Consider the following 15,262-nt stretch of genomic DNA (forward strand, 5'->3'; position numbering starts at 1 on the left):
AAGAGAAATTCAGACCATCTGCTGATTTTTAAAAATCCTAGTATATTTATTGTGATTTATTTATATTAAGTCTTTTTACTAATGATTTAATGGTTAAGTAAATCAGATCACATCAAATCACAAATCCTCACAATGTGGATTATTTTTAGATCGTGTCTCACTAAATATGTTTAAATATCCTGATCTATTATTTTATTGTAACTTTTATTTTGATGCTTAGATGCCTGTTGTACAGTTCTGTAAGGAGTTCATTATATTTCCATTTCTGCAGAAGCTATTGTATATAACTAAATGAATACTAAATGAGTAACTCTAGAATTTTTGGTGTGCTGAAATGAATAATGGTAACAACTGTTCCAGGGTGATTTTTTTCTGGAGTTTTCATTGCTTTCTTTTGGCTGAAAATGAACTTTTACACACTTGTTATACAGCTATTGACCTCACCCTCAGGTGGAGCATAAAACTGAGACAGTCCCTGAAGTTTAACTCCTAATTGTCAAGCATTCTGTTCTGAACACATTATTCACACTTTCTCTATACCAATCAGAAATAAAGTGCCAATTTTTCAATCCTAGCATTAGCAGTCATGGTCCAATATATAAAAGTGCAGTGAAACCTCATCAGTTATTACAAACCGTTGAAACTGAATCCTTTCACTGGTCAGTACAGTAATAATTAAACACAATTAATTTCTAAGATAAACTACTTTACCAGTTCCCCCAACAGTGTATAACATTTGACCACATCTTTGAAATATGTAACATGCATTGCCACTTTCCTAAAATGCACATGTTGAATACACTATTCCGACTGTACCGAGGCTTAAAAGATTTTTTAAAGATTGTTGCACCTTGACTTGATGTTTAGAAACATAGAAAAATAGGAGCAGGAATAGGCCTTTCGGCCCTTCGAGCCTGCTCCACCATTCAATATAATTATGGCTGATCCTCTATCTCAATACCATATTCCCGCTCTCTCCCCATACCCCTTGAATCCTTTTGTGTCTAGAAATCTATCTATCTCCTCCTTAAATATATTGGGGGGAAAATTCAGCCGTGCGCAAAGTTTAGCGCCTGGCGCTAATTATCGCCTCCGATGGCAAACTTGGCTTTTATCATCCCTGGAGGTGATTGAAGCGCTAAATCAGGTGCTTCACACCTGTCTTAAGGCACAAAGTCCGAGGAGCGAGGCGCTGCCTCAGAGCGCTGGCGAAGCAAGGAAGGGCAAATCAAAATGAACTTGCAAAGTGCTGCTCAGTACCCAAAACTCCTTCACACAGCGTTGAATCTCTCCAGAAGTCTCTCCCTCTCTCAGAATGCGTGGTGCAAAAATGTCACCAACAAAAAAAGGCAGGAAGCGGTCGCCTTTAAATAGCGCTCCCCCAGTCCCTTTCTGACTGCAAAACGCTCCCCTCAACCTGTCGTTGCTAGCGACAGGCGGTAAGGCAGGGGGTGCCACTCAATACTCAGTCCGGGCGCTACCGGGGCGTTGCGCACTTGACTGACGTCACGATCTGCCGGCGCAGGAGATCGTGGCGGTAGTGTTTAGCGCTGCCGCAAAATGTCTAGTTAATTTCGCGAGCGGTGCAAACATCGCCGTGCCCGGGTGCTAGTTGCTTTGCGCCCCATTAGCGCCCTCTTAAGGCGCTAACGGGAGGTGCAAACAACTGAATTTCCCCCCCATTCTGTTCATCAGAAGTATATTTCAAATGTGCTATTCTCTTGCAATAGATACTGATGATTTTTTAAAAAATTCTTTTGAAATCAAAGTTAAATGCTTTCAGGAGAAGTAGGGGAAAGAACTTAATGTTCCTTAAAACAGGGCATCAACAGGTGGTGGTGTGGGGTGGACAGAGATCAATTGTAAAATAATCATACACATGGGCTTTGGATGGAGTGGTGCTGATGGGCTGAATGATCTTTTCTCATTTGGATTTATATTCCTATGAAATAACTTGGCTAATGCAAAAAGCGATCAATCTGAAAGACTAGTTTCTTCTATATTTATTCCTAAAATAAACCCAGATGCTGTTTAATGGTTCGCAATATATTTCAATTTCTTTGAAAGATAAAGATTTTAAATTGCTGTGTTCTTGTAAATTAACACATTATTTTGTTACAAAAATACACAAGTACATTCAGTTAAAATAAATGCATTTCAAACATCGAACTCTAATGTTGATCAATTTTGGCAGATTTAATGAAAATTAAAGCCATTTAATAACTATATAATCACCCATCATTATTTATAGCATGTTTCCTTTTTTGTTAGTACTTTGTGCCCAAGCTTTTTTTGGCCATTTTTGCAAAATTGATACAAAATGGAGAAGAAATGGCAGGATCGGATTGAGTAATGGGCATCACAAATACATTAGATATACGGGGTACTTTAATGCTCAGGTAATGTTTAACTAGTGGCTAGGTTAAGCTGATGTGTACAAGTGTTTGCTGGATCCCAGGTAATAGATGTAAGTGACATTTGAACACTGAATGCTAAAATGAAATATGACTCCTTTCTGAAATATGTTTTGGTGTTTTTTGAATAACGGGATTAAGTTTCCAGAGGATTTCCAGGATTAATTTTAGGGACACTTTTTGTTCATACTAATCAAAAAAATAAAATTGTACTCAAAAATGTTTTCCTCTGTACTTCCCTTTCCTCATCATGTATCAACATTTCTTGATGTGTTATATTTAAGAACCAATAGAACAAAACAATGTTCTGCAACTGCTATCAGTATAACTATGCCAAAAATGTGTTCTGAGCAACGTGTCTTAATGCATTGAAACATTTTTATTTTAAACGCAACAAATCCAAAAGATAATATTTCATCATGCTACTATAAGAAGCGATGACTAGTTGTAGTGTTTATTAGGATTTCATACATATATTTTGGAAAACAGTTTTTTTTAAAGATATTTAGAAATTGCAACAAAACAGAATATTTAACTGACTGCTTCTAAGAATATCTGTATTTTAATCACTGCCACAAGTGACTGTGTTGTGTGACATTTTCATTAAAGATGTATTGCAATAAATTCTGCTATATTTTGCTTTTTTGTATGCTTGGAATAATGTATAAATTATGTAAATAAAAACACATCATTACAATACTGAAATATTTTACCAAAAGGCAACAATGGAGTTCAATTTCTCACTATATTATATCGTTATTTACACATATACACATTAATAATGTTTAATTACTTTACATCAGTGAGTGCTACTTCACATGTACAAATATTGTATAGGCATGGACAAGTACCAAAAGGGCTCAATACAGGAAAGGTTTGGGCTCCACTTTTCCTTTCCCCAATGTTATTGCAAAATATTCACAAATAGCCCTAACTTGTATCAATGCAAGAAAATGTTTTTGTTGCAAACAGTGTTTCAGAAAATTAGTATCGGCAAACTGCTAATGTGTATCTGCCTGGCAAACATTTTGTAAGTAGCCCAAAGTAAGAATGAATGCATTAATCCGGTCAGTCACCATTCTAGCATGTTGTGAAGCTTTATTAAAAAGAATATGGGGTGGAAATTGGCACAATGACTGTGGAGTCAGAAGAGCATTCCTGCTCCCGCCGGCTCCATAGTAATGATTTCTGATTTCTATTTAAAAATAACTTGCCTTTTGTTGGTGGCCACAGGGGCCTCTGCACAATCCCAACCTGAGCAGGCCCAGCTCCAGCTCCTGCTCCGCTCATCGCCAATCAGTTTCAGCAAGGGGACCTAAAACAGGGCATAACCCCTCATTTACAGGGACATCTGAAAAATGGCTCGACTAATTTAGCGGTGTCCCAAATGCACGTGCAGATCCTTATAAATTGGAGGGTGCCTATAGAGTATTTGAGTTATAATAATGCCATACTGAAGTACAGGGCATGTAGCATTTCACTGCTTATTGTTTAAATGTTCAATATGGCGCTTTTCCCAGTGTATTTCCTGCTTTTGAGATGTACAAGCTGTTCATTTCTCATTCAGTAATAGTAAATAATAAATCCATGTGTGTGTCCATAATGTCTGTATGTACCTTTGGAGATGTAGCAACATTGAAGTCTAACATCAGTGGTCTTTTCCATGTTGCAAAAGCCCGCCACACCCTCCTTGTGTAGGTCTCTGATATTTTGACACACACCTCGTCTCCACTTTGATGGTCTGTGGCAAGAACACCGTCAACTATCACTACCATGTTTCGGCCATAAATCAGAATTCAGAACCCAGACTTAAGGACAAATTTCGGCTCATCTGTGTGCTCTCCGCAAATGCTGAGCAACATTTATACTAATTAACAAGCTCTGTCTTGGGATGTTTTATCAAGCATTGTTACAGGTGTGTCATGATTGGCTGGTTTGCTGCCGTTGCTCCTATTGAATTTGTGTGTCACAAACTTCGACAGCAGGAACATATAGCGAGCTGATGGTCTGCCGTCTGGCCTGGGTGAGCATCCCCAGCGGAAGAGTCTGTCCTCAGTGATCCTTCCTGGCACCATGGGGGACCTGGATTGAAGGGCTTTGCATAGTGTGGTGGCTTCAAAATCATTATTTCAGCTTCTTTGCCAATGTCCTGGTCACCTGCTCGTTTTGCAGCCGGAACGAAACCACATTTCACATAGTTTAGCAATGTTCGAGGTTGCAGCCCCTTTTACACTATCTGAAGGATTTACATTTCATACCTACCATGTTAATCTTTGGTCACTTGATGCGCAGGGCAAGCAGGTCACAGGACCTACTGCTGGGTCTGCTCGAGTTTGGTGAAAGCTGCGACACACAGGTCCAAGATGTGTAATATCGCCAGGAGCAGTCTCTTTGCCTCTTTGTCCATATTCAGAGCTCTGGTACATGCAGAGGTGGGCATCGAGTATGAACATGCAGTGTTCACTGGTTAACCTAAAGCCTTCTGTAATTTTTGAGGCACTACAAGAGATTCACAGCATCATTAGATCATTCCTACAAAATACAGGTGTGAATACCCAGAAATGATTTCAGTTTAGTCGGTTAACTGAATGTAGTAGCGGCACGTTACCAAGACGAAAGTGCTTTAAGAATGATTGGTGATGTTTGGTGTAAACCAGTGTCATGCCTCCCCCCCACCCCACCCTGGCCCATCCAAAATAGCAGCAGATGCTATTTCATTACATAGAATTTACAGCACAGAAACAGGACTGGTCTATGCCGGCGTTTATGCTCCACACGAGCTTCCTCCCATCCCTCTTCATCTAACCCTATAAGCATAACGATCTGTTCCTTTCTCACTCGTGTTTATCTAGCTTCCCTTTAAATGCATCTATGCTACTCCCCTCAATTACTCCTTGTGGTAATGAGTTGCACATTCTCACCACTCTCTGGGTAAATAAGTTTTTCTTGAATTCCCCATTGGATGTATTAGTGACTATCTTCTATTTATAGCCCTTAGCTTTGGCCTCCCCCACAAGTGGAAACATCTTCTCTACGTCTACCCTATCAAACCTTTTCATAATCGTAAAGACCTCGATCAGGTCACCCCTCAGCCTTCTCTTTTCTAGAGAAATGAGCCCCAGCCTGTTCAATCTTTCCTGATAATTTGAGACAAAAATATAATATTTTCTACCTAAAGGAGCAACACATATCCTATGATCTGGAACCTCTGAATGGTACAATTCCAACAGTGCAGACATCTGTCGTCAAGCTCAGTTTCCCTGAGTCATCACTATTAAACAATTTTCTCTAAATAAATAAAGATGGAGATGAACAAAAAGATATTAAGTTGATAAATCTTTGCAATGGTTTGCTTTTTGAGGAGGAAGTGATGGTGAGACTGTTTAAGAAAAATAAAGGACAAAAGTATTGAAAGGAATCATTCGCTTCACTTGCTTTTTATTTTTGATCATTTATGATGGGCTATCTGGAACATTACAGCACAGAATTACCCATTACACATTCTTCACATATCTACTGCTTTTGAAAGCTATAGCTAAGGTCATTACTGTGAACTTCTGTTATCCGAAGAATAATACGATTCTAAAGCTTGGCTAAAATCACTTACCTCTGGTTTAACCACCACCCTACATCAGTCAATTGAACCTAAGAAACCAGAAGTCACATGACCATGGCATCATTCAGAAAGTAATAGGGGGAAAAATTCAGTATCGCCCTGTTTGGGGCACTATTATCGGCCGTGCGCAAAGTTTAGCGCCTGGCGCTAATTATCGCCTCCGACAGCAAACTTGGCTTTTATCGCCCCTGGAGGTGATTGGAGCGCTTCACACCTGTCTTAAGGCGCAAAGGCCGAGGAGCGAGGCGCTACCTCAGAGCGCTGGCGAAGCAAGGAAGGGCAAATCAAAATGAACCTGCAAAGTGTTGCTCAGTACTCAAAACTCCTTCACACAGCGTTGAATCTCTCCAGAAGTCTCTCTCTCACAGAATGCGTGATGCAAAAATGTCACCGGCAAAAAAAGGCAGGAAGCGGTCGCCTTTAAATAGCGCTCCACCAGTCCCTTTCTGACAGCAAAACACTCCCCTCAACCTGTCGTTGCTAGCGGCAGGTGGTAAGGCAGGGGGCGCCACTCAATATCCGGGCCAGGGTGCTACCGGGGCATTGCGCACTCGACTGACATCACGCTCTGCCGGCGCAGGAGATCGTGGTGGTAGTGTTTAGCGCCGTCGCAAAATGTCTAGTTAATTTCGCGAGCGGCGCAAACATCGCCGCGCCCGGGCGCTAGTTGCTTTGCGCCCCATTTGGTGCCCTCTTAAGGCGCTAACGGGAGGCGCAAACAACTGAATTTTTCCCCCATAGTCTTTTGTATTATTCCTCTCTAATGTTGTCATCTGAAAACAGTAGTTCTGTCCTCAGTGTTAGAATGCAAACAATTAAAACTTTTCCATGCTACATAACTGTATCATAACCTATCACATTTGATATTCCTAGCCCAAGGCAATAATAAGTATCACTATTTACTATATTACATGGTTTAACATTTAATATATTTACAAACCGAGAAACTAGTTAATTAAAACATAGACCTCAATGGGTCGGTGATCGCTATCTTGGTGAGCTCCATCACAAATGGAAGAGGTCTTGATTGGTTGAAGTTTAGAGTCCACTCTCCGAATGCGAAAGGGCAGTGCACAAATCCTGGTTTTATAAGCCCAACTTCAGCAAATAGTCTTTTGTCTTCTTTCACATATCAACTGCAAAGTCACTCAGTGAGACTGTACTTCCTCAATCAGAATTGTTGTGTTGATGCTTCACAATCCTGCAAGTGAACATAAAAATCTCAACACTGTGTGGTATCAAATCATGTAGCATCACTCTGAATAACCTGAGGTGCAGACTAAAAACTTCAAATATATTGTTGGGATAAATATTCAACTTCACATTATCCACTGCTGTAAGATAAGCATTTGCTTTTTCCCTTATTCCAGGAAATGATAAACTAATGGGGAAAATGTGATTAGCTGTGTTACAATGCTAAATTGTGTTAATGCTCTAGTTCACGGTATAAACCCAACTTGGTGATGAATAATCCATGCAACAACAACTTGCATTTATATATCACCTGTGACGTAGTAAACTGTTCCAAGACATTTCACAGGAGCGTTATTAAACAAAATTCGACACGAGCCACATAAGGAGATATTAGAACAGATGATTTTTAATGAGCATCTTAAAGGAGGAGAGAGAGGTAGAGAATGCCAGAGCTTAGGGCCCAGGCATCTGAAAGAAAGACTTACATTTATATAGCACCTTTCACGACCACCAGACATCTCAAAGCACTTTACAGCCAATGAAGTACTTTTGGAGTGCAGTGACTGTTGTAATGTGGGAAATGCAGCAGCCAATTTGCACACAGCAAGCTCCCACAAACAACAATGTGATAATGACCTGATAATCTGTTTTTTTTTTTAGTTATGTTGATTGAGGGAGAAATATTGGCCAGGACACCAGGGATAACACCCCTGCTTTTCTTCGAAACAGTGCCATGGGATCTTTTAGGTCTACCTGAGAGAGCAGACGGGGCCTCGGTTTAATGTCTCATCCGAAAGACAGCACCTCCAACAGTGCACCACTGCACTGGAGTGTCAGCCTAGATTTATGTACTCAAGTGCCTGGAGTGGGACTTGAACCCACAACCTTTTTGACTCAGGAGGTGGGTGTGCTACCCACTGAGCCACGGCTGACTCTCGCCCAAGGCACAGTCGCCAATGGTGGAGTGATGAAATTCGGGGATGCACAAGTGGCTAGAATTGGAGGAGCGTGTAGATCTCAGAGTTGCACTTCCATTCCTCCTTTTAGTGACACAAGGGCTTTCGTAACGTGTCTCCGTGGAACAGGAAGGAACAGTCAAAGTGTATCATGGCTGTAACATTTTATTTAGGTCTGCCACATGCAACTGAAACTACTGCAATTGAGATGGTATAGCTGTGACAATTTATCAAAATAATACCTCTCATGGCATTACTCAATCTACATCAGACGATATGCTGTTTTAGAACGACAGCAGTGTAATGTGCAATTTATTATTCTGCCAATAAGATGGTGATGTGTCCAAGATGGTGATGTGTCCAAGATGGTGATGTGTCCTTTTAGGATGACAGAGTTTAATTGTTAAATAAACAGAGTCTAAGATCATTTAATTGTTGTTTGATCAGTGAACTTTTCAAGCCAGAGAGTGTTTTGTCAGTTTCAGGCTCCAGCTCATGAGCAGACATTATTTTAAGATTATTTCCCATCAGTGACAAAGTGCAATGTTTGCAATGTGTCATCTATGAACACAAACAAACCATTTTTTAATGAGTTACGAGCAGATCTCCCACAGCATTGTTCACAATGACTCGGAAGATGTGCTGTGTTACAACAATAGGGTATTGTCAAAAACGTGTGGTAAGGAAAGTGTTGTAGGAAGTAAGTGCAAGACTAGCAGGATGCATGCACCATACGGAAGACTTTAATATATTGTAGATGTATTATATTATATTAATATATTGTGGTATTTTGAAATATTCACTTTTTAAAATGTTATTATGTGAGAAACATCGAGCCTGTAATCAAAAGGCAGCGGCAGCAAAACTGGGGGCCAAGAACATTTTCAAGCAATTTGAATGGTTTCATTTCTGGAGGCATTTCTATTGGTAGATTCTTGTCAGTCCTGATAGTTATAGTTGTGGTTTCATGCTTTAAAAAAAATTCAGCTAAATCTAAATGTGTGATGGTCGATGTGTGACACAGGAAATGTGATGTGTGGACATGCTATTATATCATTTATAAAATTTATATGTATATTTATTCACTGCAAAAGCACATTTTCTTACAACATAGTTCCTCTGCAGAAAGCCATTACTCCACTGCATCTTATTTCCAAATATTCCCTCCTTCAAGCTCTTCTTCTCTGTATCCTCATTCTGTCTCCTACTCCAATCCCACCACCCCCACCTCTCCCAGGACTTCAAAACTATGAACTCAGTGTTGAGTCAGGAAGGCTGTAAAGTGCCCAATCAGAAGGTGAGGTGCTGTTCCTCGAGCTTCCGTTGAGCTTCATAGCAAGAGGTAGAGACTAAACCCTACTCTTGAGGGAAGCTCGAGAAACAGCACCTCATCTTTCGATAAGGTACTTAAGAATTAGGAGCAGGGTTAGGCCATACGGCCCCTCAAAATTGCTCCACCAGTCAATAAGATCATGGCTGATCTTTGACCTCAACTCCACTTTCCCGCCTGATCCCCATATCCCTTGATTCCCCTAGAGTCCAAAGATCTATCTCAGCCTTGCATATACTCAACGACTCAGCATCGACAGCCTTTTGGGGTAGAGAATTCCAAAGATTCACAATCCTCTGAGTGAAGAAATTTCTCCTCATCTCAGCCTTAAAAGGCAGACCTCTTATCCTGAGACTATGCCCACTAATTCTAGACTCTCCAGCCAGGGGAAACAAGCTCTCAGCATCTACCCTGTCAATCCCCCTCAGAATCTTATATGTTTCAATGAGATCACCTCTCAGTCTTCTAAACTTCAGAGTATAGGCTCAATCTACTCAATCTCTCCTCATAGGACAACCCTGTCACCCCAGCAAATAATCTGGTGAACCTTTGTTGCACCACCTCTAAGGCAAGTATATCCTTCCTTAGATAAGGTGACCAAAACTGTGCACAGTACTCCAGGTGTGGTCTCACCAAGGCCCTGTACAATTGTAGCAAAACTCCTTACTCTTGTGTTCCAACCTCCTTGCAATAGAGGCCAACATGCCATTTGCCTTCCTAATTGCTTGCTATACCTGCATGCTGACTCTCTGTGTTTCCTGTAAGAGGACACCTAAATCTCTCTGAACACCAAATTTAATAGTTTCTCATTAATTAAAAAATATTCTGTTTTTCTATTCTTTCTACCATAGTGAATAACCTCACAGTTCCCCACATTATATTCCATCTGCCACCTTATTGCCCACTCACTTAACCTGTCTATTTCCATTTGTAGGTTCTTTGTGTCCTCCACACAGCTTACTTTCTCACCTAGCTTTGTATCGTCAGCAAACTTGCATACAATACACTCGGTTCCTTCATCGAAGTCATTAATATAGATTGTAAATAGCTGAGGCCCAAGCCCTGATCCTTGTGGCACACCACTAGTTACAGCCTGCCAGCCTGAAAATGGCCCATTTATCCCAACTCTCTGTTTTCTGTCCGTTAACCAATCCTCTATCCATGCTAATATATTACCCACAACTCCATGAGCCCGCATCATGCGTAACAACCTTTTATGTGGCACCTTATCGAATGCCTTTTGGGAATCCAAATATACTATATCCACTGGTTCCCCTTTATCTACCCTGCTAGTTCCATCCTCAAAAAACTTGAATCAATTTTTCAAACACTTTACAGCTTTCCGGACTCAACACTGAGTTGAACAATTTCAGATCATAACCACTGCTCCCATTTTTTCGGACAGCAGCTGCTGGTAATGATTCCGCTGTTGTCATTTACACCTCCTCTAGACTCATCTTTTGTTTCTTTACTTGTCCCATTACCACCCCCTTGTGCCTTACACCATCATCCCTTTTGTCATTGAATCTCTCCTGCCTTCCACCCTATCACAGACCTTCCCTTTTGTTCTTTCCTCCCCTCCCCCCATTCCCTGCATCTGTAATTGCTTAAAACCCGTTACATCTCTAGCTTTTCCCAGTTCTGATGAAAGGCCATCGACCTGAAACATTGACTCTGTTTCTCTCTCCACAGATGCTGCCTGACCTGCTGACTATTTCCAGCATTTTCTGTTTTTATTTCAGATTTCCAGTATCCGCAGTATTTTGCTTTTGTCTGTAGAACCACACCTCAGCAAGGACTTGATGCCTTCAGAAATGGAGAAAAGGAAGGGAAAAACGTTGTAGATAAATAAGGGAAAACGCTCTCCCACTACAAAACCAACTGTAATATGGGAGAGTGTCAAGGTTGTCTTGAAAGAACAAATTTTGTATATTATTTCTTAAAAGAAATATTGCTTGTTCAACAAAGAGAACTTGAATCCGAAGCATGAATGCCAGCAAAAAATACCATCCCGAGGTACAAAAGCACCACAGATTCAAGCACAGACATTCCTGGATATCCTATTAACTTTAGGAAGCAGCAAGCATACTCAAGTTCACAAAAGCCAAGTTTTATGACAAAAGGGGAAAAAAAACAGGGACTCTGCCAGCATTGATCGAAACCCAAACTTACCTGGTTGATGATCTATTTCCACAGCTCACAGATTTATTTGTCAAGAATTTTAATTATTTTTTATAGGTCATTATATTCAGCCTCTTGTTTGTATCAAACAGGACTCAAGGGAACTGAGAAGTACTAATAACAACTTCCACAAGGTCTGGTTTGAATGGCTGCAGCATTCAATAATAATTCCTGTGTGGATCTAGATAGGGACATTTGCCTGGATAACTTTGAATCACTACAAGGGTCTATTAATAACTGCTTACTGCAATCTATCAGAAACGTACAGTAGTATCAAGCTTTGTGTTTAAGCTTCTGCATATGAGGGACAGAATTCTGGATGATGACACTGGCTGGGAGAGAGTTCCACAGCCATGAGAAATGGTGTGCAAATATATGCCACTGGTATTTAAGGACAGCTTGGATTAACACAAATATTAGTGTGTCTCTGCAGCAGTTTCTGTGCTCATAAAATGGATATCAAGGTCTGCCTTAAGTACTTGCACCTTTTCTGGTCCTGAGCTACTCATGATCACATACAGGACTGATACCTTGATTACGTTTCTCTGATGTTGTGCAGGATAATCTCTGGGATGGGATAAGTCATCTTATTCTAGTCCACTGGTCTTAGTGGCATTGAAATTTACTGAGGTCAGAAGCAAAATAAGTGCTTTCTCTGCAGCTACAAACAATATTCCACCAGTAGGTTGATTCAGACACTATAGGACATTGAATTGGCAATTATGGTTATGGCAAGTAGAAGCTCGGTACTTGCTTATAAAGTTAAATCTCTAGTTCTTATGAATGGTCATCAACCTGAAATGTTAACTCTGTTTCTCTTTCCACAGATGTTGCCTGACCTGCTGAGTGTTTCCAGCATTTTCTGTTTTTATTAATAGTTTTGCTTTCTTGATTTTCATATTTCTAGCCTTCGTAGCCACCCATTTGTGTTGGAGAGTGTTATGAATTCGAGTCTACTGTAGATACCTTTTTGGGTTCAGTGGTATCAATTACTCCTGCAAGCAATCTAAGCAGCGAGAGGTACAGGAGCAGCGGCGCTATAAAGAGTGTGAGAATAGCGGCGAGAGGAGCAGTGAGAGGAGCGAGAACAGCGGTGCTATAAAGAGCATGAGAATAGCGGCGAGAGCAGAGGCGAGAGGAGCGAGAACAGCGGCGCTATAAAGAGCGGGAGAGCAGCGGTGAGAGGAGCGGTGAGAGGAGCGAGTGCAGCAGCGCTATAAAGAGCACAAGAGTAGCAGTGAGAGGAGCGGCGAGAGGAGTGAGAACAGCAGCGCTATGAGGAGCAGCGAGAGGAGCGAGAACAGCGGCGCTATAAAGAGCGCGAGAGGAGCAGCGAGAGGAGCGAGAACAGCGGCGCTATAAAGAGCGCGAGAGGAGCAGCAGAGAGGAGTGAGAACAGCGGCGCTATAAAGAGCACGAGAGGAGCGGCGAGAGGAGTGAGAACAGCGGCGCTATAAAGAGCACGAGAGGAGCGGCGAGAGGAGTGGCAGCAGCGGCGCTGTAAAGAGCGCAAGAGCAGCGGTGAGAGGAGTGAGAACAGCGGCGCTATAAAGAGTGCGAGGCCAGCGGTGAGAGGAGCAGCGAGAGGAGCGAGAACAGCGGCGCTATAAAGAGTGCGAGAACAGCGGTGAGAGGAGCAGCGAGAGGAGCGAGAACAGCGGCGCTATAAAGAGTGCGAGAGCAGCGGTGAGAGGAGCAGTAAGAGGAGCGAGAACAGCAGCGCTATAAAGAGCGTGAGAGGAAGAGGAAGCAGTGGACCTGAGCGGGAGCAGAGTGAGAGAGGTCGCAACTCAACAGAGGCAGAATCCGAAAGAGTGACTGGTCAGAGTAGAAAAAGTGACATTGGCACAAGGGAAGCAGCTAATTAGTGAGTAGCTGGTGAGTGTTTTTTAAAAAATGTTTAAGTTTATTTCTACTAAGTTAGTTCTATTAAATAGAGGCATGGCAGGGCAGCTCAGTTCTGTGGAGTGCACATCCTGTGCCATGTTGGAAGTCCTGGACGCTTCATGTAGCCTGGACGACCACATGTGCAGGAAGAGTCACCAGCTACAACAGCTCGAGATCCGTGTTTCAGAGCTTGAGCGGCAGCTGGAGTCACTGCGGTGCATCCGCGAGGCTGAGAGTTACGTAGATAGCATGTTTCTGGAGGTGGTCACCCCGCAGCTTAAGAGTATGCAGGTAGAGAAGGAATGGGTGACCGCCAGACAGAAGAGGAGGACCAGGCAGGTAGTGCAGGAGTCCCCGGAATGCATCGCGCTCTCCAACCAGTATTCTGTTTTGAGTACTGATGCGGGCGATGGTTCCTCTGGGGAGTGCAGCCAGAGACAAGTTCATGGCACCATGGGTGGCTCAGCTGCACAGGGGGCGGGGCGGGGCGGTGTTGGGGGAAGGAAAAAGAGTTGAAGAGCAATAGTGGTAGGGGATTCGATAGTTAGGGGAGCAGACAGGCATTTCTGCGGCCGCAGACGTGACTCCAGGATGGTATGTTGCCTCCCTGGTGCCAGGGTCAAGGATGTCACTGAGCGGATGCAGGACACTCTGAGGGTGGAGAATGAACAGCCAGAGGTCGTTGTCCATATCGGTACCAACGACATACGCAGAAAGAGGGATGAGTTCCTGCAGGCAGAGTTTAGGGAGCTGGGAGAGAGATTAAAAAGCAGGAACTCAAAGGTAGTAATCTCCGGATTACTCCCGGTGCCACGTGCTAGTCAGTACAGGAATGGGAGGATAGAACAGATGAATGCGTGGCTGGAGAGATGGTGCAGGAGGGAGGGCTTCAGGTTCCTGAGGCATTGGGACCGTTTCTGGGGAAGGTGGAACCTGTACAAGCCGGACGGGCTACACCTTAACAGAGCTGTGACCAATATTCTTGCAGAGAGGTTTGCTCGTGCTGTTGGGGAGAGTTTAAACTAGCTTGGCAGGGGGATGGGCACCAGCATATAGGAGTAGAAAAGAGGAATAAGGTGCATGAAGGAGGGAGAGTGTTGGATAGTACTAGAGAAGGAAGTAGTACCATATTAGATAGGAGCAGACTAAGAAAGACTACAAAAAAATCAAAAATGGGTTTAGAATGCATGTACGTAAACACACAAAGTGTGGTGAATAAGGTTGCTGAGCTACAAGCACAATTAGCCTTGAGATGGGAAGTGAAGATGAAAATAAGATTGGCAAAAAGAGAACATGAGAGTAGAATGGCGGTTAACATAAAAGGGAACCCAAAAATCTTCTACCGGCACGTAAACAATAAGCGGGTAGTAAGAGGCGGGGTGGGGCCTATTAGCAACAAAGAAGGTGATATATGCTTAGAGGCGCAGGGCAAGGCTAGGATACTCAATGAGTACTTTGTATCGGTGTTTACTAAGGAGGTGGATGCTGGAAAAGGTAGAAGCAATGAAGGGGTGAAAATTGATAGACAGGGTGTACTAGAAAGGCTGGGTATGCTTAGAGTGGATAAGTTGCCTGGTCCAGATGGCTTGTATCCCAGATTGCTAAGGGAATTGGGGGAGGAGATAGCGGAAGGGATTGCCATAATTTTCCAATCTTCCCTAGATGCGGGGGAGGTGCCTGAGGA

The 15,262-nt window shown here is 42.5% G+C and overlaps 1 protein-coding gene across 1 annotated transcript in view; it reads right to left on the reverse strand.

Annotated features, from left to right (window-relative positions):
* Nucleotides 1-5,822: 5,822 nt before the first annotated feature.
* The window catches only part of adgrd2 (adhesion G protein-coupled receptor D2), a 201,041-nt gene continuing 191,601 nt past the window's right edge, over nt 5,823-15,262 (reverse strand). Inside the window, exon 26 of the mRNA XM_085965664.1 lies at nt 5,823-7,231. Within this exon, the coding sequence (XP_085821790.1) occupies nt 7,224-7,231 (8 nt within the window). The 3' untranslated portion in view covers nt 5,823-7,223. The remainder of the gene's footprint in view (nt 7,232-15,262) is intronic.

This window comes from Somniosus microcephalus, chromosome 23, assembly GCF_052327205.1.
Source record: "Somniosus microcephalus isolate GS21.2 chromosome 23, FLI_Smic_1.0, whole genome shotgun sequence".
Classification (NCBI taxonomy): domain Eukaryota; kingdom Metazoa; phylum Chordata; class Chondrichthyes; order Squaliformes; family Somniosidae; genus Somniosus; species Somniosus microcephalus.